At 36.4% G+C, this 25,224-nt stretch overlaps 1 protein-coding gene across 1 annotated transcript; it reads right to left on the bottom strand.

The window, feature by feature from the left end:
* Positions 1-1,239: 1,239 nt before the first annotated feature.
* On the bottom strand, positions 1,240-24,086 carry b4galnt3b (beta-1,4-N-acetyl-galactosaminyltransferase 3b). The gene is made up of 20 exons (XM_087797480.1): positions 23,714-24,086; positions 16,902-16,936; positions 16,740-16,823; positions 13,094-13,189; positions 12,561-12,651; positions 12,380-12,480; positions 11,454-11,521; positions 10,331-10,409; positions 10,202-10,268; positions 9,879-10,013; positions 9,661-9,770; positions 8,364-8,461; positions 7,933-8,003; positions 6,828-7,854; positions 5,815-6,080; positions 5,468-5,621; positions 5,330-5,402; positions 5,105-5,258; positions 3,757-3,883; positions 1,240-2,655 (listed from the first exon to the last, which is right to left on the bottom strand). Exons 1-20 carry the CDS (start codon positions 23,847-23,849, stop codon positions 2,544-2,546), a joined length of 3,084 nt encoding a protein of 1,027 aa, XP_087653606.1. The 5' UTR covers positions 23,850-24,086; the 3' UTR covers positions 1,240-2,543.
* Between the last annotated feature and the right edge of the window lie 1,138 nt (positions 24,087-25,224).

Here is a 25,224-nt window from a genome sequence, read left to right on the forward strand (position 1 = left end):
TCCAAAATGTGTCGTAAAACTAGTCTAATGATCGTACGTGGATAGCGTGTTGGTCGGTGAGGCATTCAGGTCAGCTCGGATATATTGATTTCCACTAAATGTATTGCGTTAATATAGTATATTAATTCAGAAAATGTACTGGAAAATGAATTAAAACACATTTCACAACTAATTACACATTCAAAAACAAGTTGGTTCGTTTTGAAGATCAGATTATGTCAAAATTAGCTTCTAATGTTTTAGCTTCTAATTTTCATTAGGGGGCGCTAAAACTACAACGTTCTTATTCCAACTGTCAGTCATGTGAACTTTCAAAACGAGGAAACATTTTACGTTATTTATATTAAATAAATTACACATCTCACTATGCTATGATTCTGTTCCGTTTTAGGAAACATTTTTATTTAAAATGTTTTCCGTCTAAAACAAACTTTCATTAATCTTTGTTAAAATGTATTCCTTATATCGATTCAATAAATATATAATAAAAATCTATTTGTTTATACATTTCCATTGTTAGTTAATCTCCTTTAAATTAAAAATATATATTTAATTCTCAGTCAATAATTACATCCTCCAGTCTTAAAGTCTAAAGTCCTCAATCCATCTGTTGTTCAGGTGGGTCCCCTAAACAAGTCATCCGTCACCCAGGAGGGGCCAAACCACGATAAACATAGTGAACCAAAAGAACCAAGAATCATGATGCAACGCCTCAAATGTCCGACTCAGAAGACTTTATGCATATGTAACATGATTTATCACGAGCCAGAAAAGCCCATGAATATTTCATTCCTCCATGCAATTGTACACGTTTTGACCTTTATTGATAATCCTCTGCTACATGAACAAAAACACTGGTTGCTCAGATAAATAGAGAAGCGTCATGGCTTCATATAGTAGTATATTCCAAACCCAAGTCAGGTGGAAGAACAGGTGGCAGATTTTAAAATGCATGCTGGGACTTTAATGTGCGTCAGACGTTGAACAGTAGTGAGCAGATGTGGAGGCTGAAGATGAAAACAAGACAAGGCGTTCTTGTTGTTGACAAAACTAATAGAATATCTGGCTTCAACGGCTCCAGGATATTGCAGTTACAATATTGTGACACACGAGGGAGCCAGAAATAATCTTTTCAAACTGGTGTTTTCCCAACTTCAACTCAATGTCTCCAAAATTGTACTGTTGACAACTTTTTCACGGATATAAACGATAAAAACATTCAGATAAATGAAGTTGACAAGTTAAAATACATTATTTATTTAAAAATGTACCGCTCTCACAAAAACAAACAAATAGAAGGCACAACAAAATGTTACAGTTTTTCCAAAGAGTACAGTGTGGAGAAAATGTAATCCTGAGTAATGAATATTAGATGTGTATTAAAGTCCAGCAGAGAGGAGTGATGAGGTATATGAACGCAAAGGGGAGTAAATGAAAAACCCAGAGAAACAAAATACATAAACAATAGTTAGACATGAGACATGCGGCTCAAAAAAAACGCATCATTTTAAATCAACATTATATCAGCAGGATCACGAAAAGGCCACATGGATATAAAAAACAGTGAAAAAAAAAAAAGACAATTCCTGCAAAACATTCTTTGGTAACATTCAATTCTGTTTTCCTCGTGACAATAAATAAATACAATAAGTTCCATAACAGAAGAAATGTTACAACCATGTGTGAACAAAACCCTTCTCACAGTCAATAAACAGAACAATCATCCGTCCTGCTTATCTGATCTGATGTCAAAGATAGAGAAGTGGTGAGTTTATGTCCTTAAACAAGCGTCCTGAGAAACCTTCTGCTTGAGCTCTGCTCTTAAGTTTATATCCCTTTTTTTCTGCATGTTCTAGGCCAACAGAAAGGAGTTGAATGAAGGTGGTGGGACCTCAAGTTCTACGTCTTTACTTCATTCCTATCCAAAAAAAAAAAAAAAAGGAATTCCAAAGATCCATCAACAACCCGTCATCTTGGCAGAAGAATGACTCATTTTTCGTCGTTACAAGGTGTAAAACATCTATTAACTGCTGGCTTGTCAAGTTTTCTTTTTTTTGCTCGACCGGTTGATTTAATCATCGCAGCTAAAACATGTGCTGTGTGTCACATGATCACATGTCAGTGTGACGCAAGTTAGACACACCTCAAGGAAGTATGAAACCAGCTAGTGGCTTTGGTGTGTAGCCGTCGGCATAATTATTACACATCAATTATCTAAAAGAACTATAACAATCCCAGTGACGTTTAAGAAACTGTCACTAAAGTGTCTTCTCTACAGTAGGTCCACATAATCCAGGTCCCAGTTCTGGCCGTCTTTTTAGTGCAAAATATTGTATAAAAGTTCCTCGGCAGGATTGGTCCTGAATTCTCCAGTGAAATGACTCAGTGGCATCTCCTCAAAAAACCACGTTCAGCTTCGCCCTCCATGCTTCCAGAACCCTCCATTGAAAGCTCCGGTCCGCAAACAAGTCCAGGAGGCGAGCCAGCTGCCTTTAGTGTAACCGTAGCAACTACAGTAGTGGCCCAGCAACAATGATCAGAGGTCACCTCCGGCCTCGCGACACTCTGCGGTTCCACATTCCCCGTCGAGAGTGATAATAGTGGTAGAAGTTCCTCAGGTAGATCCTCTCCACTTCGAGCCCGGCCTGAAGAATTCTGGAACAGAGAGGAGGATTTTGAGTTGAAGTTTTACGTACTCGGCGTTCCGGGTGATAAGCAGACACTCCTTTTGAACTATAGATTTTTTACTGCTTAACATCGTAATGCCAGGAGCCTTCAAAATATACCCGCATTTAAAGACTGTATAAATAATAATAATAAATAAAAGGTGTTGTTAATTACATGATGTATTTTACAATGCCATTGAATGAATGTCTAGTATAAAAATAAAACATGATTTATGACCGTCAAACTGTTTTTTCTATACGACCGGTTAAACTTAATTATAATGACAATTACCAAGACAGAGTTTCTGTGTATGTAGATGACATCACTCAAACAATTTGAAGGAGCCAAGGTCTCGAGCATACAAGTTTTCCATGCAATTAGATGATTTACTAGTACTTTTTGAAACTGTAATTTTAAGTGATCGAAATTTAAATATAATATATAATATACTTGCTAGCTTAGCTTGTGGATAAAAGTGCAGGTGAAGTTTATCATTCTATAGCACTTTCTATTTTTATATACTTTAAAACTGAATTTTTAAATGATGTTTATCACCAATTAACAGACAAACCTATACATTTTTATCATCAAATAATTGAAAGAAAGATTAGAAAATGTTTGGATCGTATGTATCCCGTTTTAAGTGGGGTGAATTTTGTCCATTATGGGATGGTAAAGACACCTGGGTCACTATTAAAATGTTTAGATTAATAGAGATGTATGCTTAAGGAAGGGTATGTTTTGTGTCTGACATAATGTGAATTGCTTTGAGAAATGGTTGGTCCAATTTCAAAATCAAATAAAAAAACTAAAATGTCCCAAACAGGTAATTGAAGGGTCTCAGATGACTAAAAAAAAAATTTAGAAATGGCACCAGTTTCTTAGAACTTCCCACTATCGATCATAGCCTGGATGAAAAGAGTCAGACATCTTGTTTATTAAAAATCTAGAGTGGGAGAACAACTTCACCCTCACTCAAGACCAAGCTTTTTATCCAAATATCACTTTCACTTCCTCAGATGCTTCGTTAACAGCTAAAGTATCTTGCAATAAAGTTATTCAGTAGAAAGCAGTGAAAACTAGGGTTACCTGTCCAGGAGTTCCCAGTCTTCTCCTCCCCAACGCTCCCTGTAATCCTTGGTGTTCATCCCCCCTGCCTGGTCCAGATCGGACTTATAGATGGCCAACAGACCGAAACCATTCACCTCCCAGTACCCTGCAACAAAACAAACCATTCGTCGTTTAATTTTCAAGCAGTGTCAAATATATGGACTTTTCATGTTCATTGTGGACCCTTAGTAGCTTGAATTACACATCATCTTGACTGTATATTTTCTTTTGATTTGATTTGCTCTGACTTTTGGCTGAAACTACTAATGGTATTTCAATGATTCCCGTTCTTCTTAATAAGTATAAGTAACATTCACTCCAAAGAAAAATGTGACAAAACAACTGGGATCCTTTGAGTCGACTGAACTTTAGCATGAGTGGAATTGGAGGACTGTCTGCCGTGAAATATATACAGCACAATATAAAGTTTAAAAAAAAGGGACATATTGTTGTGAAGCAACCCGATACTTTCAAGGTGAACTGGGTGGGGCCGTGTCTGAGGACTTTCGGGATGACAACAAAGGAAGCATGAAGGCTTTTGTAAGTCTGTCTTGTGATAGTAGTTTCTTTAATGCACTGAGACGAGGGGGAGGAAGGCGACTTTCATGGGAACCGACTTCTACTACTCCATTAGGCTAGTTTACATAAAGCAGTCCATTTAAAACAATCTTTAGATCTGATTAATCAATATTTTTTCATAAAAGTTATAAGCCTTAAAGACAAGTCAAACCAAACATACAGTACATTAAGTGTATTAATACGTAAGGAAATAGTATCACAAGCAAACGCAAAACAAAGTAAAATATTACTTTAATAGGCAGAATTCACATAATAATTAACAAAATAGTTAACAATTAATTACAAACAGTTAATAAGGAAGTAAGTTGGATTATTAACGGTTGCTCAATTGTTCCCTTCAACATAAAGTTTCACCAAGACTTCCTAAAGAAAATATATCATTTGTTTGTTTAAAGTGATCGTTTTTAAAACAAATCATTATCATATAATGCTGGAGACTCCTGTGTTTGTCTTATGTGTCTTAATTTTTAAAGTTTATATTTTATTGGGTATTGTTTTTGATTGTTTAAGCGCTTTGTGACCCTGGTCTGGAAAAGCGCTCTACAAATATAAATTACTTGCTTACATTATTATCATTAGCACAAAACAGTTACTAATACAAAAAGATCAAAGGGGAAAAGAAAATGTACCTTCACTGCTAAATGTTGATTATAATCTGGGTACAGAAATTTAAAGCGTGCAGAATACTGTATTTAAATAATTCATTTTTAGTGCTTTCTTTTTAAAAAGGGTACCAGATGTTCTGTACCTCTGGCCTCTGCCGGCGTAGCTCCACAGTCCAGCCTCATGACAATGGGAGCGAAGGCCATGAATCCCTCCACGCAGTGTTTCCTAATCGTGTCGAGGATGGAGGGATGAAAATGGATGTGAAGGTCACAGAGAAATATGATACTGTGAGGGTCCTGAAAGAGAATGAGAAAAAAAAAGAGTCTTATTTACTCCATTTACAAATAGCAACTCTAAAGCTTCTCACCTTTATCAGGTCCACACCGGTTTGCAGACCAGCAGCTCGCTGGAAATTTCCATCCAGCTTCACATACTGGTGACTGACACGCACACAAAATATGTTTTACAGAAAACAATCCCCTATTTAAATTAAATATTTGCTCACCTTGGTAAAGAGGATTTCTCCAGCGCCTCCTTGATGTCCAGGTCAGTGCTGTTGTAGTCGGTGATGATGAGATTGAAGTTGTTGTCTCCCGTTAATCTGAAGATGTTTTCCAGGTCGGTTATTATTTGCAGAACCCATCGAGCCTGGTTCTTCACTAAGTGTGAGAGAGAAGCTAGTTTACTACACTGAAAAACATTGATCATTCTGAATTCATATTCAACTAAGAAATGAACATTACATTTTGTTTTTCTTAAGAAGCATTTATAAGTGCTATAATCCTCCTACCAGTAAAAGAAAGAAATGACTCATGGATACAGAACCTGCGGAGACAAAGTAGTCGTTCAAACCTGGAACAATGAAGTGGACAGTGGCCTTAGGACTCCAGCTGAATCCTACAGGTTTGCACAAGACCATCTGAGGCTGTTGGAAATCCCTCTCTCGGTTGTACCCCTTGTGGTGCATCATGGATATGGACTGTAGCACGTAGACGTAGTGCGAAAGACGCAGCAGATTTCCCATTCTGTCCCTCAGCTCCAGCTCCAGGAGGTAGCGTCCGCCCCGGACCATGTCGACGTGCTTTTCAACATTGATCACCCGCACCAGAGTGAACATCCTGCACAGAAAGAGGATTAATAACTTGACAAATTATTTATTATTCCCTTCAGAATACTGGCTTTACCCAATTGTTAAAAGAAATTAGACAAACACATACAACTAATAATATGAATGTTTGCGATTATATATACAATTAAGATCAACCAATCGATCAACCATCAACATGCATTTGTTAAACTAAGTTTATACAAACAAATATAAACAATAATGATAAGGTCTTGTGTGCCAAACATAGCAGTTACGCAATGCACTACCTTGAAAAAGACAGGTTTAAGTAGGTCAGTATAACAATAACTGCTAGCTAGCATTAGCTTTAGCATAATCATGCCAATCAATGCCAAAGCAATCTTTGAATGTGGAAATTTGAATATATAATACAAGTTTACATTCAAGTTAACAAAACTTGAGAGTTTCGTTTACAAACATATAAATATTATCATAAGTGTGCAGAAAGAACAAATCAGCCTTGAGCTAGCGTTAGCATAAGTGCAACAACGCTAATGCTAACAATCAAGTAGCATCACTTTGTAGTGCTTTAAAATGTCATTTAAATTGTTTAATCTCAAAAGTTCAGTTGTCTATCAACTTCTCCACAGTTAATTTTCATGACCAAAACACAACTAATGACGGACATTACATAAATTGTCAAACATTTGTTGGTAAAGATCTGCTTTTAAACCCCTGAGGATTAAAAGGAAAAAAGGGATGAACTTAAAAAATATTTTTGTCACTATTCGATACTTACCACGGGTGATTTTCGTGAAGCTTCCCCATGAAGGTGTTCACGATGAACATGGCGTCACTAGAGGGAAGCTGCAGGTTCCCCGAGACGTTGCACCGCAGGTCGAGCCGATCGGAGCGATACTGAGGAACGTTGTTGACCTTGAATGTCCGATTCCAGTTGACCTCGCTGTCAAACACCTCTTCCCGTTTGAAATCCAAATCGTCTTCTTCGTTTTCCGTCGCATTGAAACCTTCCTCTTCTGCGTACTTCCAAAGTTCCCATTTTTTTAGATATCGATCTTTGGTGACGCCTTTGTCCGCGTTGAACAAGTTGATCTCATTCAATATGTGCGCCCCACGACTGGAATTACTCTTTTTCAGAGGCATTTTGTTAAAGTCATTTTTGGGAGTTGCCACTGGCTGTTGGTTCAACTTTATAAACCTCCTCCGCTTTTTCGGTTTTGGGTTCAGAGCGGAACCGTTCTGATTCAAAAGTTGAGTCCGGTTATATTTGCTTTCATGAACTTGAGAATTGTTTTTCAATTTAGGGACGTCTGCTGCTTGCATTGGTTTTACTGCCAATCTTTCAGATCTCTGTTGCTCTCCATTTCTTTCCAAGTTTGCATTTTGTCTCCGTGCCGATTTACGCTTACCCTTTGATTTTTTTACCTTTATCCTTTTAATAGAGTTCTGTTCATTCATTTGGTTCTGGTTTGGCTGGATTGGGTTCCCGGTTGCCAACAACACCAGGGCTTCTGCTAGTTTCTGAGACTGTGGTTTCAAAATGCTTTTCGTGTGCGGTCTGTTCTCCTGCAAATCCACTTCAGCCTTATTAGCCGAGGAGTTCTTCTTGGCGTATTTTGATTCTTGATCATCCACCGAAAAGATTTTCCTTTTCCGCTTAAAGACGTAGTCATCATAATCGTCGCCATAGTCCGAAAAAAGTTTGTTTTTTCTCTCCTTCTGTCCAACTTCCTCTTTTCTTACAAGTTCTTCATCGTCAGGTTCTTCATCTTCCATGTGCGCATGTCTTCTATCGAGTCCATCATCTGACATAAACCAGAAGACAGAGAGTAAATACACTTGTAGTACAGCAATATCATCTTTGAGTAGGGAAAATGTCATACTCCAATCATATTCATAATCATTTGCGTTTGGATCTGGTTGGTCCAAGCTCATGTATCTTGAGAAGCGATACCTGGAAGAGAAAATGTCAAATTAGTTCATTTTAAATCTTTAAAGGAGGAAAATTAGTTCCTAAACTAACTACAATAAAATCACCCATTATTTGAAACATGCATTTCAAATCCTGATGATGAAAAAAGGAAATTAAATTGAATATATTTTATTGATCTCCATAGAGAAATCTCTCAGAGTTAATAAAGGGTGACACTATGAAAACAAATCATACAGTTTGCATTTAAAAACTGCCATGGCTGACACTCTCCTCATACATCATATATAACATTCATGAGGCTGAAAATGTGGTTTGTGCAAGTTTCACTCGGCAGTTACTGATGTGTTTTTTGATAAAGCTCGTTAGAAATAAAGGTCTTACGCAGATATATAAGGACTTTCTGGGTAGAAGCAGCTGCCTTCCGTCTCCATGTGTGTGAGGCGAGTGTAGTCATTGGGGTAGACGTAAGACATTTGAACCTGTAACGGGAAATGTAGAGAAAATATACATCATTATCTGTGATCGCTGAAGCAGGAAATGTGTGTCGCTTTTTACACCTTGAATTTAAAATTTGATCTGATAAATCTGATAATGCTTGGATTACACCGTTTCTTCAAAAGTGGCTGATGGTGCTGCTGATGAGTTTTACTGATGACATTTCATTTGTAATACCTCAAAAACAAATACACTGGAAGATAAAGCAGGCTGTATGTTGGTGTTCTAGACAAGCTGCGCCCTTCTGGATCAGACTTTTTATGTCCTTTTCTTGTTCACCGCAACATGCGTCAATGAACCCGACTTGTGACCACAATCTAAACCATGGCCCTGAACAGATGGACTTCAGCTCAGAGTCAGCCTCTTCTTCATCCCACCCACGACACTCTCCTCCTGTAGATCAGTGGTTGAAAATGACACATTCTTATGTGCTACATTAAATACTTATTTGAGGAGCCAATAAAGACAGATATAATGAACGTACTGTATATAATGTAATCTTTTTTTTTTCGATATATATACTAAATGGGCCCTTTTTTTAAATGTTATTTAATAATATTAATTTTGTTACATTTTTTTTCTTTTTTGAGGGACGGAAAAAAAAAATAGACACCAAAATGTCAAGTTAATGAGGCAATATTTAATATGACTGGTGTTGTAGGGGAAGGAATACAGGATATAAGGCAAAATGGGGGGCAATAAAGGTAAGAAAAGAAAAATCTGAATAAACAATTAACTAAAAGAGAAAAGGGAAATGGCAAACTCTAAATTATTTTAAATTAATTAAAATTATTATAAAGTAATTTGTTTCTCTGAACTCAAGAGAGCCACTTGCTGTAAATACAGGCACACAAGTGGCCCCGACTTCACATGGCTAGGTTTGCTCTAGATCAGGGCTGTTGAAATCAGTCACACCAAAATGCCAGAATGTACTTTTACCAAAGTGTTACTTGTGTTGCGCTTCTCGGTATTCTTTTTTTAAAAGAAAAATCTCTGTTCCTCATCTTATCTTAAGAGGTCCCGAGTTTGACTTTATCCTTTCCTCAATATGGCTCTGGTTCTTCTTCCTGCTCCAAACTTTATCAACATTTCTAAATCCGTTCTTTTCCCTTTTCCACGAAAAGGTGCTACGTTGTGTATGTTCAAAGAATAGTTTGTAAAGAAAAAAGAGGCGGATACGTACAAACTCCAGGCCTTGGTAGCGTCGTAGAGGATAATCTTTAATGACGTAGCTGGGTTTGTATGAGCAGTGCGGCAGAACGCCCTCCAGGTACTTCTTACTAATCATGGGAACTGCAACCAAAAACACACATTAGATTTTCTAAATGTGAAAGGAAAAAATGAGTCATAGACGTCTACGGTGATTATAACCGATTCTCTGGCTGATAAGTCATCGCTCACCTTGGTAGAAATTGTCTCGGGGGTCATTCCTGAGAATGTCTGCGGAGTCACTGCTCTGCTGCCTGATGGTTTGTTGGTGACTTGCAGCCGTCTGTGGTATATGGCCATTTTCGCCTATAAGCAGCGCAGATTCGTCTGAAAAATGAAACCACACGCAAAATAAGTGCTGTGTAAGAGCAGGAGGAAACCACAGACTTCATCTGCACTATAGAACTTCCTGAAAGAATAAATAAGTCAAACGCCGAGTTATTTGCTCTGTAATGGAAATGGAACTGAAGGTATATAAATTAAGCTTTATTAACTTTTATTGTTACTGTACTTACTAACGTAGAGGGAGACATGCTTTGATTCAATGACGTTAAACTGGAATTCCCTGTTCAAGAGTTGCCACTGTGAGAGGAGAAAAGACGATCAAAAATAGTTGTTGAAAAAAAACGTTTCCTTTAACTTACCGCCAACTCCACATGGTCCGTCCCTCTGTCGTTCTGCTTGTGGAGGATTTCAAAAAAGTATCGCCTCTGAGTCGACAGCCTGAGAGACAGAAGGAGTCGTCATGAGTACTTTTTCATATTCAAATGAAGAACCAAAACAAATTTGAGTTAGTTGTAGACATGTAGTTTGAAAAGATCTTCCTTCCAAAGGTCAAATCTGTTTACAATAAATCAAACATCTTAGCTTCCTGTTAAATCTCACTCCAACCACAGCGACATGTGAAACTCCCAATGTCTAGTCAGTTTATTAATTATATTTCCTATGAGATCATTTAAAAGTGACTTTTGATTTGAAGATGTTTTAAATTGAGCAGAAAATCCCTTTAACATTTAGAATTTGAGCATAAGGTAAAACACTTTTACATGATACGTTTGTAGAAAAAATTAGCTAATTATTACATTTATTTTTCACTCTTAAACTACTATAAAGTGATTATGTCTTACTCAAAATTGCAGTTTGCAACCTGTGGCCCTGGGTTTTTTTTGTTTAATTGGCTATCCGTGGCCAATTTACAGTATTTTAATGAAAGAAAGTTGAAAAACTTTTTACTTGAGTAATACATTTAGGTTGTAGCTAATGCTAATTTTAAAACGGTGCAGACAGTTTTCTTTTTAAAATTAAAAGCAATATTCAGAAAATCTCTACACTTAGTAAATAGTAAATAACTTGAAGTTATTTCCATTCATTTTGGCTGTCCTCTCTTCTGTCAGTATTATTTCTGGTCTAAATAATACATTTTATATGTCTGTATGTCTTTCAAATTTGAAAAAAGATCATCATTAGGGACAAAGAAACCCAAAACGAAATAAATAAACAATGAAGCACTGACATCTGAGTGGCTAACAAACCAACAGAGCATCAGTACCCAACCCATCGGAAGAGTTTACACAAAATGTAACCACAACATTGTCTGTCTAATTGAAACAAGAGACATGAGCCCATTTGGAGATTAAAAACTGTTTTTCCAAACGAAAAAGTCCTGTGTGCAGCTTCACATTTTATTTGTGAATACACTCGTTTGATTCTATATTACTCTTAAGGCGAGTTAAACACATATACATTCAGCCACGAGTCTCGACTTACTGTATTGGTTTTGAAATCTGACTTGCATATTTATCAAACTCTCCGGGGGCTGTCCATTCTTTACCAGTCTGAAAGCAGCAAAAATAGATTCAAACAAAACAGAAATGACTTGTGTGCTTCGTAGGCTGTTTGAAGAGAAGGCTTGAAAAATGGCGGTACATTAATATATATTGTTTACTTTTCTTACAGGGGACTGCAACGATAAATCTCTTAAATCACAATAGAGACATTTAAGCATTTTTTAAATAGACGATGGATATGTAAGGAAGAGATCAAATCAATTACTAATTACTGTCCTTTAGGTGCATACAATATTAGTAAACCTGCAGGAAATACTGAATAATAAATAAAATATAAAAATATTATAATAATATATAATTACAAATACAATAACTAAACGTGTCTGTTAATATATATATATGAAAATCAGAACATTCCAATCAGAGGTATGAACTAAAGAAAAGTAATGTATATATATGTACAGTATATACACAAAATTTACAATTAAATATCTCTGCAGTTGCTATGCTAAGCTAATTTGCAGCTAGGAGAAGTTGATAGAAGGCTAGCTTTAGTCAGTCAAATCACTTAAGTAAAATGGCAGGAAAGTAAGAATAACTCAATGTATTGTAATTCAAAAAATGAATAGAATGTTGTAACAAGAGGTAAAAGATAGTAAGGTAGGTCATTCTCAAGACTTACTAGTGAGTCACCCTCAGAAATTGCTATTGCTAACTGAACTTGCTTCCAATGGATGCCATTGGTACAAGTAGAACATTTATTTGAGGTAAAACTGAAATAGATTAAAAAAACAAAAAAAACAACAACTGTACCAAACCCTTGAACTTAAACAGCACATGAACAATTTAAAAAGAAATGATTTAAATATAAATATATATTTACAGATATATATTTACATATCGTACCTTTCCAACCCAGACCAGCAACTTTACGTTAAGTGGAGATTCATCAGAGCTGAGCCAGAACTCTGAGTTGTCGTCCGAGCTCACTGCAAACGCATATACACCTGAAAGAACGAGAGAACAAAGGTTTGTTGAGCTCAGGATAAATCTGCACTTTGTAATTCACTAGTTTTTTGTCGCTTACCATCGGTGTGAGGATGCAAGTAACCAAATATTCTTAGTCCATAGTTAGTCCATCGAGGAGAAATGGCCAGTTTCTGGACGGTGGTCCTTGACTGGATGAGAACAGAGGATAATTAAACAGTATTTTGAACAAATAATGCTGTAATTTCTTACTGTATTGTATACAGCCATTGAAGACTACTAAGTCCTATAATGAACTACAACAATAGAAGCTCTAATGGAAGTTTCAGGTTAGTTCTTCCTGATCAAAACCGGAAGAAAAGTGCATTTTGAGCAAGTGGACGAAACCAAGGTTGCAATTCAAATTTAGTAAAGAAGCAACAGAACGAGACAAAAAAGAAAAAATTACAGGATTTCCGTTTAACCCAAACAACAGGCTCATTTGTGCATTAATTATAAAAATTGAAACAAAAGAATCTTGAAATCTGTCTTGCTTTTAACGTACTGATAGAAAAGTAAAAAAAGGCTTTCTGGATAAAGGCATTTCTAAGATCTTGGGCTTTTAGGCTTCAATGAAAGTGAGCGAGTACTTACATGAGGGAATAAAGGGAAGTGCAAGTTCCTGCGAAGGCCACTAGTGGAGCTGCCGCACCAATCCTCGAACACGTGAAGATTGGCTTGACCCAAATACTGCAGAAAAAGAAGACATTTATGTTCTACACCCATCAACTGTGAGTAGAATAGCAATTTAGCTCAAATACGTGACAGCCCTTATTATTGCTGCAGCCTCACAGAAGGAATGTTGCAGTTTATGGTCTAGCGACAGGCAACCATCGACTCGTGTTGGTGTTGCAAGTTCCCTCCAAGGGTTTCCCAACAAGCCAGACAAGAGCAAGGTGAGACCCAGAGGCATAAGTCAGTCTCTTGCCAGCTTGTTTTTGCTTTTGTTAGTGGTTTCCAAGATTAATTTACTCTCTACTTTACCCATACACAAATCATTAATAATAATGATCAATATTTGTATATTCAATTAATATCTTCAATATTCTGTTACTTTAGTTTAAAACAGATATTTCTAGCATGTTCAGAAATGTTTTGTTTTTTCATTTTGTCTATTTTTCCTTTTTATTTTATTTTGAAATTGTATTTATTGTTATATTTAGTAAAGGTTTGTTTTCCGGCATTTCTTGTGATTTAGAAATGATTATCATTTAACCTATTTTCATTCTTTTATTTTTATTTCAATGTGTTTATGTATCATTTAAAGCAATGAGAACTGAATGTTCATGTTAATCAATATATAACAATACAATCTTATTTTTTCCTTCTTTATAAAATGGCAACAGAAAAACACTTAATTTACATATTATTATTTTTACTTAATATAGAGAAAGCTACTTTTCTTTAATTAATGTTTTATTTCATTTTATACACTGGTCTGCATTTTCAGATTTCATGGATTAATATATAATATATTAATATATGAATAATATTTGTATTATCATTTAATCTATTTTCTTTCATTTTAATATTTTGAGATTACGTAAACGGATTTAAAAAAAAAAAGGAAAAGAGAACATACTTCAAAAAACTTCAATCAAAAGCCTAAACACTGATTCTTGAACTGGAAACCTCTTTCACACAGACAGTTTCTCTTCACATAACTAGCTTGTGAAAGCCAAAACACAAACACCAAGAGAGAGAGAGAGAGAGAAGAAGTTGTTCTTGAGCAGAAGTGTTCGGTCCTGAAAAGGTACACCGCTGCGACACCTGCCTCTGGGCCACGTTACCTGAGACGCACAAGTGTTTCTGTGCACGGACCCGAGTGTGTGAACGTCAACCGTCCGGAGCCTTTTGTGGTTCATTATTAGTTCATTCACTTGTGACCTAGATCGGGGGGTTCCAAACTAAAAGGCTTTCATATAAGGACTCACTAGATTGCTTGTAAGTAAGTAAGTAAGTAAGTAAAATTTATTTATATAGCGCTTTTCGAGACCAGGGTCACAAAGCGCTTAGACAATCAAAACAATACTCAAAAAAGTATATACTTTAAAGATCAAGATAATACTGAGAACAACACAGGAGTTCAAGAAATTCAAGGAAAAGCCTGAACAAATAGAAACGTCTTAAGATGTTTCTTAAAGGAGTCAGTAGATCCATCAAGTGCAAAGAGAGAGGAAGATCGTTCCAAAGCTTAGGAGCAACAGCCTGAAAATATTTCTCTCCTCTGGTCCTGAGCCGTGTGCGTGGAACCATAAGTAGATTCTGATCCACAGACCTCAGAGCCCGAGCTGGGGTGTAAGGCTGGATCAGATCAGTGATGTAAGGAGGAGCCTGACCATGAATAGCTCTGAAAGTAAGAACCAGAATTTTAAAGTTGATCCTTAAAATTCTGGTTCTTACTTTCAGAGCTATTCATGGTAACATTATCTCGTAACATTATCTTTAGACCAGCCTCCTTGTTTGCGGTTCGGGTTCAAGATGAAAAGACATTTAAAATTCAATATGTTCTTGTCGGCGCGAATACATTCTCAAGTCTGTTAACTAAACCAACCAGTTTACCTCAACAATACAGCCCTCTATATTACCCGACAATCCTAAGGCTTAACTTCACTTCCTCATTCCACCAAGACTGTCTTCTTCCTATAGTGCAGGTGAAACTATTGAAAGTATCTCTCCACCTCTTCTTCTACCCGCACCGCCGTTATCAAGAAAAAACATTTAGCCGATTCCTGCAGGCGAACACTACAAACTTATATAAACAAGATTAGAACAAGATTAGACCTAAGATTAGCTAAAGTAAGCAGGAAGTAGATTCACTGTAAACATCAGCAGAATAAGAATTTCCACCTGAGCCGAGATCAAAGATAACAAAAGACGCCGTCAGCAATAAGTTTCGCCAAAGATGATGAGGTTGGACTTTTAAATGGAGCGAAACACACACGATCTCATTCTTTGTCAGCAAGTTGCTTTTATGTGAAAGTGACAAGAGTCAAAAAACAAAAGTAAACGCAGAACTATAAAAGGAATGTTAATCTCATGCTTTGGATGTTTTCAGTGTTTTGCATAATGGAACGTTGAAGATGTGTTGCACGTCGATGTCTTTTAGGGACAGAGACACTATGTTTGATTTAACTAAAAGTTTCAGGTGATGTTGAAACTAGTAAAATGAATAAATGGCTACAGTTCGGTGGTGTTTGGGAGTTCCATGTAGATCCAGAAATGTTTTGTAAAACAAGCGAACGAGCTACAGCACAGTGCTGCGTTCAGGAAAATTTGAATAATTAAATTGACACTATTTCATGAAACATAGGATAATTGATTGATATTGTTTTATGGTTGCTTATTAAGATTGATAGAGATCGGCAAACTTGGGAATGCCAACATTTAGACACCATGGATTGAATGAATTAACGGCAATACTATTGAATCCCATTATGGTCAAGCAAAGCATATGTTTGTATTGACATTTTATAAGGAAGGGGAAAATGTTACGAAATGTCGAAAAGTCCTGCAGTTTCATGATATTGAAATACATTTTACTTTATTTGTTAATACTATTTCAATGTGTTTCTGTGTCATTTAAAGCAATAAGAACTAAATTGACATGTTAATCAATAGCATATTTTTTTCCTTCTTTATAAAATGGCAATAGAAATATAAAAACGCTTAATTTACATATTATTATCTTTACTTCATATTGATGGAAGCTACTTTTTTTTAAATTAATGTTTTATTTCATTTTATACACTGGACTGCATTTTCAGATTTCATGGATCAAGTGGAAAATAAATGAATAATATTTGTATCTCCATAGTTTTAATTTTTTAAACGTTAAAAAGAACAAATTTTTACATGATTTTTATATAATCCAATTGGTATTAATGCAGATGTTTTCTTGAGGGCAAACAATTTGGTGCACCCACCAGAAAAAGATTTTATGATATGATGACAGGAACCACTTGAAGCATTTTACTTTCTCTTCTAGAATGCAGGTCTAACCAGGTGTTTCAGGAAAACCAAGTACACTTCTCAGTCCATTTCACAGCCTTTCGAAAAGATGAAACTAAAAACACCTGCAATCTAACTTTTATCAGAATCACAGAGCAACACATAAACCTGCAGCAATGTATCACATAGTATCCTGAGGAAAAAGTCTGTGAACTGCGAGTAAGTCGGGCAAGTCCCGGCAGGAAATGTAAGGTTAAAAAAAGGTTTATGTAAGCATGTAAAGACGCACCTCAGTTTTCCAGGGTTGAGGAACGAAGCTGGCTGTCCAAGTGTCGGAATTCTCTCCACTGCTCACGTGATTGGTCGCTTTGCCCTTTATAGCATAAAATTGCATTTTTACTCACCATTTAAAAAACGTTTACGCTTCATGCATTTATTTGTGTAGACTTACCCTTCCTCCTCTCCGGATGTCATCTTGGGTCACACCTAGAGGAAGAGACTCTGTTATTATAAAGGATTGTATATACAAGAATCCAACCACAACAATGATGAAATATTATATATTTTGTGCCCATATCAGGTTTTTTTTCAATGAAAAAGTTCAATTATGTTGATCCTGTATTTACAACGGTCTTTGGTATCATGTTACAGGAATAAGGGTGGAAAAACCAGCGAGAGAGTTACTGTGAAACAGTTTTCCATCATATTCATTAATTAAAAAAAATAAAAATAAATCTTTCTTTCTTGTTTGAATCACTTGTTTTCATAGAGTTAGTTGGACTGCCCCTCTCACTCACAACAGCCCCAGTAAACGTGACCACCCACCCATAATTGAAGTAGTTTAAACACCCTTTTTGAAGAACCAGGGAACCCTTTAATAGAAGAAAGCCTGGTGTATATTTTGTTCCATCGCCTCGACCACATTCTTCAGATGGGTCTGTCTTTAGCACCGCGGGTAATTCTAGACTGGCAGTGAAGAAAAATAGCAGAAGACTATTTTTATCTTCATCTGCCACAACATACGTTACTATGAACATCTTCCACTTTTAGTAGAAACGCAAGAAATGACATCATTTGAAAAGATGAAAGCTGTTTATTTGACGTCATGATTAAAAACAAGAGAAGCCTTAGAGCTAGTTAAAGGAAACGTTTTCAAAACAGTTTTACCTTTGTATACCTTATTTAAGCTGCATATAACTTTTCCCAGAGATAATCACAAACTTTCATTATCGAAAAAAGAGACGATTCCCCTAATATAGTGATGAAGAGAAGGTGTTAGTGTGTAAGTGTTAGCAAAGATACCCCCAAAATCAACACCTATAATGCCATCATTACACATTTAGTAAAACTAATACTTCAGAATAACATTGTGCACTTAAAATCTTCTTTAAAAAAAAAAGTTCTTGACATGAAAAACTGCATTTCTAGATGTGATGCATCTGAGTTTTGGGAGTGGTCTTTGCCAAATACACGTTCAACTGGAGAAGAATTGTTTACTTTCATGCACTACGAAGGTCGTGTTAATAAAATGTCCTTTTCCCACTTTTTGTGTTGTGATGGAAAACTCCTTGGAGTTTGTTTTTGTCAGTTTTTAAAAAGTAAAACACACTTTTCTTCCAGTTAACACACACATTTTGTTGGAGTTTTTTAATCTAATTTCTTTCTTTGACTCTATGATTTCATTTAGAGGATCAGCCAGAACACAAATAAATATCTGTGATCAGACTTGTTGAAACAGGAAATAAGTTCTAACTTTTTTTTTCCATTCATATTAACCTTCTTTGTTCCTGCTTGTTCTTGTTGGTTCCTTCTACTATTGTGTTGCTTTTGACTTGTGATAAAGTCGACACTTTTATCCTAATCAAGTCTCATGCAGCATATAGCATGTGGCGATAGGAACGTTTCCCAACTGTGCACACTTGTTTATATCAGTGGGATTTGTACTCAACCGGCCAGCAGGAACTATCTTCTGTAGTGCATCTTCTGTACCAATGCTCCTGCCCTGATGCAACACTAATAGACTCAGGGACTCATTCATTCCTTGTGCTATTATACTGTATAATTATTTGGGGGCAGGAATGGAGTGAAAGGATGATGTATTATATGTTATATTATATGTATTTTAATCTACCCACCCATCTACCCATCCATCTATCCATCTATCTAAAAACAGCCCAAATTATCAAAGTTATTTTACCCTGACTGTGCATTCACAGTAAATATGACACTATAGATACTAGAGAGTCGCTTGTTTTGGAAATAAAAAGTAGGTGGAAGGGAAGAATGGTGGATAAGAGAAACAAGAAAAAAAAGGGTTTGGAAGCAACAATCTCAGCATAGCCTGTCATAAAATCAAGGTTCTGATTTGTAAAGACACTACAACTTTGTCAGAGTTCAGTTCAAATTCATGATAAACACTTTCCCCCTCTGCATATATAATACATACATACATCTATCTATCTTTTTATTGACATTTGTGAAACACACAATAACACAAACTACATTTAACTCGATACGTTTCAATGTTATTGCTAACTTCATCAGACATCCGAGTGAGAAAACTGCGGTTGGTGACAAATTTCTAACGTGTTTTACTATAAATTACTGACAGTTGACTCTGAACTTCTATGACGCATATGTAAGAGACAAGCTATAGGGAAAAAATGATGAGTCATTGATTGAAGTAAGATTATCACATATTGCATCAGCATGTAGGCGTTTGGCAGTAAAGTGCAACGGTACATCCGGATTTATTTTGTTTTTAATTTAATGAATTTGTCTTTAAACTTTACTATACAAGCAAATAACTGTCATCTTGTGGCTCATAAAGATAACCACTATTTAGCGAAAGTAGAACTTATGGCTACAAAACTGCGTGCTAGTTAATGTTTCACTTTTAGAAAGTTGAAAATTGTACTAAAAAAATACTCACATTAAATCATTTCCCTTTTTAGATGCTGTACTAAGCTCTAATAAAGATGTATCTTATCTTATCTTACAGTTGTGCAAAAAAGAAGAAGAAAAACACTTATCTACAATAACAGTAGATGGAAAATGGAATCTATAAAATATATGTAAAAAACATTAATATAATAAAGAGTACATAACTCAGAGTCAAATAAATGACAGAGATAGATATTCATACGTTTAATTAATACATCATAAAACACAAGACTAAACAGAGTGCATACAAAGTGATTTAAAATCGACATACAACCATTACATAGATGGTTTTCTTGGATTATTTTTAAATGGAAACTTGGTAATAGTCTGGTAATAATAAATAGAATAAAAGGCACCTTCTTGTTTGCCATAGTTTCCTTGAACAAAAGGTTAAAGTCGTAAATGTATACGTATACTGTATATAAAATAAAAAAATGTTTTTGAGAGTCCCAATGAAAGTTAATCTGCAGTTGGTTAAATATCTGTCTTTTATCCTCATCAGCTGAACAAGGACACAAACTTGCTCCTTGCTACTGAGCCATGTCATCTTTTGACATTTATTAACTGCTGTACCTCGTGTGTGCGATCTATTATCAGGAGCGACCCATGTGATTTGCATTCTGGAAAAACAAGTGGCCCCAGTAGGATTTGTATCAACTACCCTAGTAACTGAGGTTGCTAGTCTGAACCAGTTTCCTCTTGAAAAAAGCTTCCTGGTTGAAACGGTTGTGCTGTAAATGCTTCTGTTTGAGGACTTCTGCCCTTGAAGACAAGCAGACTCGGGTTAGTTACTAATTATCCAGATGGGTCATTAGAAGACTTGTCTTTATCTAAGCTTGTAAAACTTGTAAAAAGAGAGGTTTCACCTTCTTATCTGGGCTGCTTGGTTGAACAATGGATACTATTTATAAGTATTTAGTGGAATATGTATTCAAGTTAAGCTTTTTATTTGGAATATCTCACCTAGAATTTGTCTGTTTACAAAATGTTGTCGTACACTCATCTCGTCCTCCTTTCAGCGTATTGTTGTCCCTCAGGTGGACCCTCACTGAGCCAAACAAAGGAATGTATAGACGGGTGGGTGTGTTTCTGCGCCGGTTCTGAGGCATGTGTTTACACGCTTTTGTTTAAAGTAGGTGGGTGACGGTCTTTTGTTATTACTATACAGTTTTAGTAAAAGCAAAAACCCCGCCGTCGCCTCCGTTCTCAGCGATACATCTGTGGCGTGTCGCTGTCGCCTCAGCGCTAAACTACCGTGCGACTTGCTGTGAAACAGATGCTGAGGTGTCGAGAAGGTAAAGCCAACGCCGGAAGTGTGGTGAGCAAAAGTCAGACAAGACTAACTTCCTATTTAGAGTGAAAAGCTGTGATGCTGACCTTGTGACCTCCCCACCCCCTAGAACCTGAATCGCACAGAGCATCTATTTAAATTGTGGTTTTGTTTCTCCTACTCCCGGATCACATTTCTCTGATTCCAATTGCAGAACCTGAAACTGCAGCAGGCGTTTTCACATTATACATCTTCTTTTCTCTGCCCTTTCCATTCAGAAAAACAAGCCTTTCACCAATACCCATGTTTCCAGTCACGGAAAACGAAACAGAGTGGATACATTTGTAGAAGCTGGTTCCTCTGTCGGACCCAACCGCAGCATTTAAAAAAAAAAAACGATGATGAAATTGTTGTGTGGCGTAGACTCGACATCTGTACCATGTCTTTACGTTTTAAATCACTTGACGGCCGAGTGTTAGTTTTAAGCGCTGGCTGGACGTGAAACCACCTGCGAACACATGTGCGTGTGACTTTTATTGCTCTTTTATATAATGACCTTTTTAGACTGTGTTAACTTTCACTTTCACAGTTGTCAACACTGACTGACACTTTAAAAAATTGCACTAAACAAAAGAGGCAAAGCATAATGTTTTAAGAATAAACTTTTTAATTATTGTGCATTTTCACATATATATTGTATATTGACCTATCTATCTATCCACCTACCCATCTCTCGGTCGATCATCTATCTATCTATCTATCTATCTATCTATCTATCTATCTATCTATCTATCTACCCATCTACCCATCTACCCATCTATCCATCTATCCATCGATCTACCCATCTACCCATCTATCCATCGATCTACCCATCTATCTATCTACCCATCTATCCATCGATCTATCTATCTACCCATCTATCTACCCATCTACCCATCTATCTACCCATCTACCCATCTATCTATCTATCTATCTATCTATCTATCTATCTATCTATCTATCTATCTATCTATCTATCTATCTATCTATCTATCTATCTATCTATCCATCTATCTATCCATCTATCTACCCATCTATCCATCTATCTACCCATCTATCCATCTATCTATCCATCTATCTACCCATCTATCTACCCATCTATCCATCTACCCATCTACCCATCCATCCATCTACCCATCCATCCATCTATCTATCTACCAATCTATCTATCTATCTACCCATCTATCCATCGATCTATCTATCTACCCATCTACCCATCTATCCATCGATCTATCTATCTACCCATCTATCCATCTATCCATCTATCTAAAAACAGACAACATTATCAAAGTTATATTAACCTGACTGTGCATTCACGGTAAATATGATTGGCTGATACTAAACAGTCGCTGGTTTTGGACATAAAAAGTAGGTGGATATGCTGTAGGGAAGAATGGTGGATAAGAGAGGATTTAAAGCCCTTTATTTAATGTGGACGTTTTTAAAACAAGAAAAAAGGGTTTGGAAGCAACAATCTCATCATAGCCTGTCATATCCTTCGGAGGCACTATCGTGTAGTTTTACGATTTTCTCTTTGATCATTTGTAAACCTTAAATCAAGGCTATGATTTGTTAAGACACCACGACTTTATCAGAGTTCAGTCTCTGCAGATATAATAAATATTATTATACAAACATCACTTAAGATAACAGAAAACTAGGATGATCATGGAGAAGGATTAAAAAAAATAAAGTGGATAGGGAAGATCTTATACACACAATTATATTCTGATAAATATTTTTGTTAGAGTCGAGCCACCAGTGAAAGAACTTGATCTTCTTATTTGTATTTGACATCAGTTGTCAAAATATTGAATCAATGAGATTCTACTCTAACACATCACTGTGGTCTCGAGTAAGTGTGAGAGATATTAAAACGATGAAAAATATTGATTTGCATCTTGTTACTAATTTGTTGAATTTAAAAAAAGAATGTAAACATTCAGGTGAGATTCATAAAGTTTTACTTAAAAAAAGAAGTTATCACTTCATAAGTGTTGTGAGTAAATTTGACAGGTTTGGTAACGACAACCATCAGTAGAATACAAAGAATGGTGTTTGTGTACAACTAGTACTGGTACTAGTTGTACTAGTACTCTGCTCTCAAAGATATTGTTCAAATATGCATGAAAACAAGAAGAAATGTGAGCGAGTACTTCAGCAACTCTGCACAGGACAAAAGCTCAGTTAAGGAACAATAGTTTAAGCAAATGTTTGTGTGATTTGGATATCATTTGAATATTGAAGGCTGGCAAACATGGTTAATGGATATTTTACAATAGAACAACAATCTTGATTCATCAAAGGACTGTGCTAAGATTGCTTTGTCACCATTTTCCGCAGCATATTTGATTTTAATGAGTCTTCCGTTGCCAAGTACTTGCCCTTGTTTTCAAGTATTGGGTCAGTAAGCAAACTTCAAAGACGAGGTCAAGTCCTCAAGTTAAGTGTTTAGATAACAGCAGCAGAATTTGTGTAAATCTAGATTTAAGTCCATGTTACTTTTGCATTTAAATGGCTATTTTTGCCAATTTAAAAAAAAGTATCAGTATGCTAGCTTAGATAGAAGAAAACTGTTATTTTTATTGTTGAACACATTTAGAAAATTACAGCTATTAAAGTCAGGCTTATATTTCAAACTAAAGTAAATAATACCTTTAAACAAATATTTATAATGCTTGATACAAATTAATCATCAATGGTTTATCTTTATTTTTAAATATAAATGTTTTCTATATTGAAATTAAAATTGTCTCAACTGTATTAAATGATCAAAGAAACAAGAAAAACGTGTTTTAATAAAATATTTTTTTTTTAAACTAAGCCTACACAAATATTTGGATCTTTAAGGTAGTTAAATATATATTTAAAAAATGTTTCTCAAAAGTTTCCAGGCTGTCAGGATGGAGTGAACTAGAAACTCTCCTGAGCTGAAACCCAGACCTGTGCAGGTGCTGACCGATGCAAAGCGTCCATCAAACTTTCAAGGCACCAACAGTTAAAAAACTCACCGGTCCCTTCGCTCCACGCTCCCGCCGCGGACATCTCGTTGTACACGGCGACCGCCGCGACCAGCAGGATCATCCCGAACACCACATACTTGCTGTTCCGCCTCAGTTTCCTCAGCGGGAAAAAAGTCGCGACCATCTTTAAGCCATCGAGTGACAAGAACCTCTTCTTCCCATGCGAGTCATCGGATGACCGAGTCTCTCCCCCCCCCCCGGGTGGGTGCGCACTAGCACCGGCTCCCTGTGGCCCCGCGGTGGTGCCCCCTCTGTAGCTTCGACCCCGCGAGAGATGATTCCATTTATGCGTTCAGTTTTCTCGAGAGTCCAAACTAAGATCCACTGCTTCTGAACTTCTGGAAACACGAAAAGCCACTAAGTTGTGAGTCGCGGAGGCAACAAGTGAAACAAACGCTGCGCGAGAGGTAAACAGGAAGTGGAGTGGTAAATTCCAAATTAAAAGCACGGGGACCGTAATCGCAGCTTTTAAACTTCCGGTTTTGATTAAAAGAAAGAACGTAAGCGCGTGTTTTTTACTATAGAACAATTAATCGCATGACCACTCAGTCGTAGAGTTTTCCCTGTCTACAGTAGCCAGGATTTGCTGTAAATGAGGTGAAGATGTGATTTAACTCAAATAAAATAGCTGCAGTTTCGTTTGTCAATTTTATTAATTACAATCACAAGATACACTTTTATTGTGAAACTAGTGTCTCTTGACGTGTGGAACAAATGACTTCCACTCTGGGGGAGGGATCATGACAACAACACCTACTAATTACTTTCCAGGGGGTTTACAGGTACTTGCTAGAGCGACCCCCCACCACCCTCCTCCCAGACCATGTGTGGCGATCCCTCTTTACAAGCTACACAAACGCAATATTTGCGAACTGCGTATCGTAAATCCTTTTTTTAAATGGTCTTCAGTTTATAATCTGTGTGACTTGTAATTCTGAGCAAACCGGTTTAACCAGTCATTTCTATAATTATTTTGTTGAGATGAGCAGGGAATGTATTGTTAAACCATCAAGATCACATTTCATTTATATCCAGTAAACACAATTAGTTAAAAAGAAAAAAAAGGTTTTCATTGTCTTAATCTTTAAAAGTATATATTTTTTGGGGTATTGTTTTGATTGTTTAAGCACTTTGTGACCCTGGTCTGGAAAAGCACTCTACAAATATAACTTACTTATACTGTATATATATACAAATAGTTTCAAGTATAAAAATCCAACCCAAACACAAGTGGTCTTTTATTGCATCTTACTCCGTTTTAGTGTAGGGCAGCACTGGCTTTCCTGGGCCTGTCCTCGGGTCTCCACCATCTTAAAGGCCACGTGAAGTCTCATTGTACAAACATAAAAAAAAGGACAAGAATACATGTGTGGGTGTGAGTGTGCTGGGTAGGGCAATACTATTGACTTTGTTGTTGTGAGACGAGCCCATTTAAAACAAATATTCATCTCTCAAAGGTAGAATAAATAGGACTACAAGCAGTGAATAAATAAGGAAAG

Source organism: Callionymus lyra, chromosome 8 (genome assembly GCF_982586985.1).
Source record: "Callionymus lyra chromosome 8, fCalLyr1.hap1.1, whole genome shotgun sequence".
Lineage (NCBI taxonomy): Eukaryota > Metazoa > Chordata > Actinopteri > Syngnathiformes > Callionymidae > Callionymus > Callionymus lyra.

Excerpts from the sequence above, each read along its gene's own strand:
- b4galnt3b (XM_087797480.1), bottom strand. The coding sequence starts at position 23,849 with ATGGTCGCGACTTTTTTCCCGCTGAGGAAACTGAGGCGGAACAGCAAG. Across the intron at positions 13,190-16,739 it reads CTCAACCCTGGAAAACTGAG|TATTTGGGTCAAGCCAATCT; the intron begins GTGCGTCTTTAC and ends CTTTTTCTGCAG. Across the intron at positions 6,081-6,827 it reads CTTCACGAAAATCACCCGTG|GATGTTCACTCTGGTGCGGG; the intron begins GTAAGTATCGAA and ends CTTTCTGTGCAG.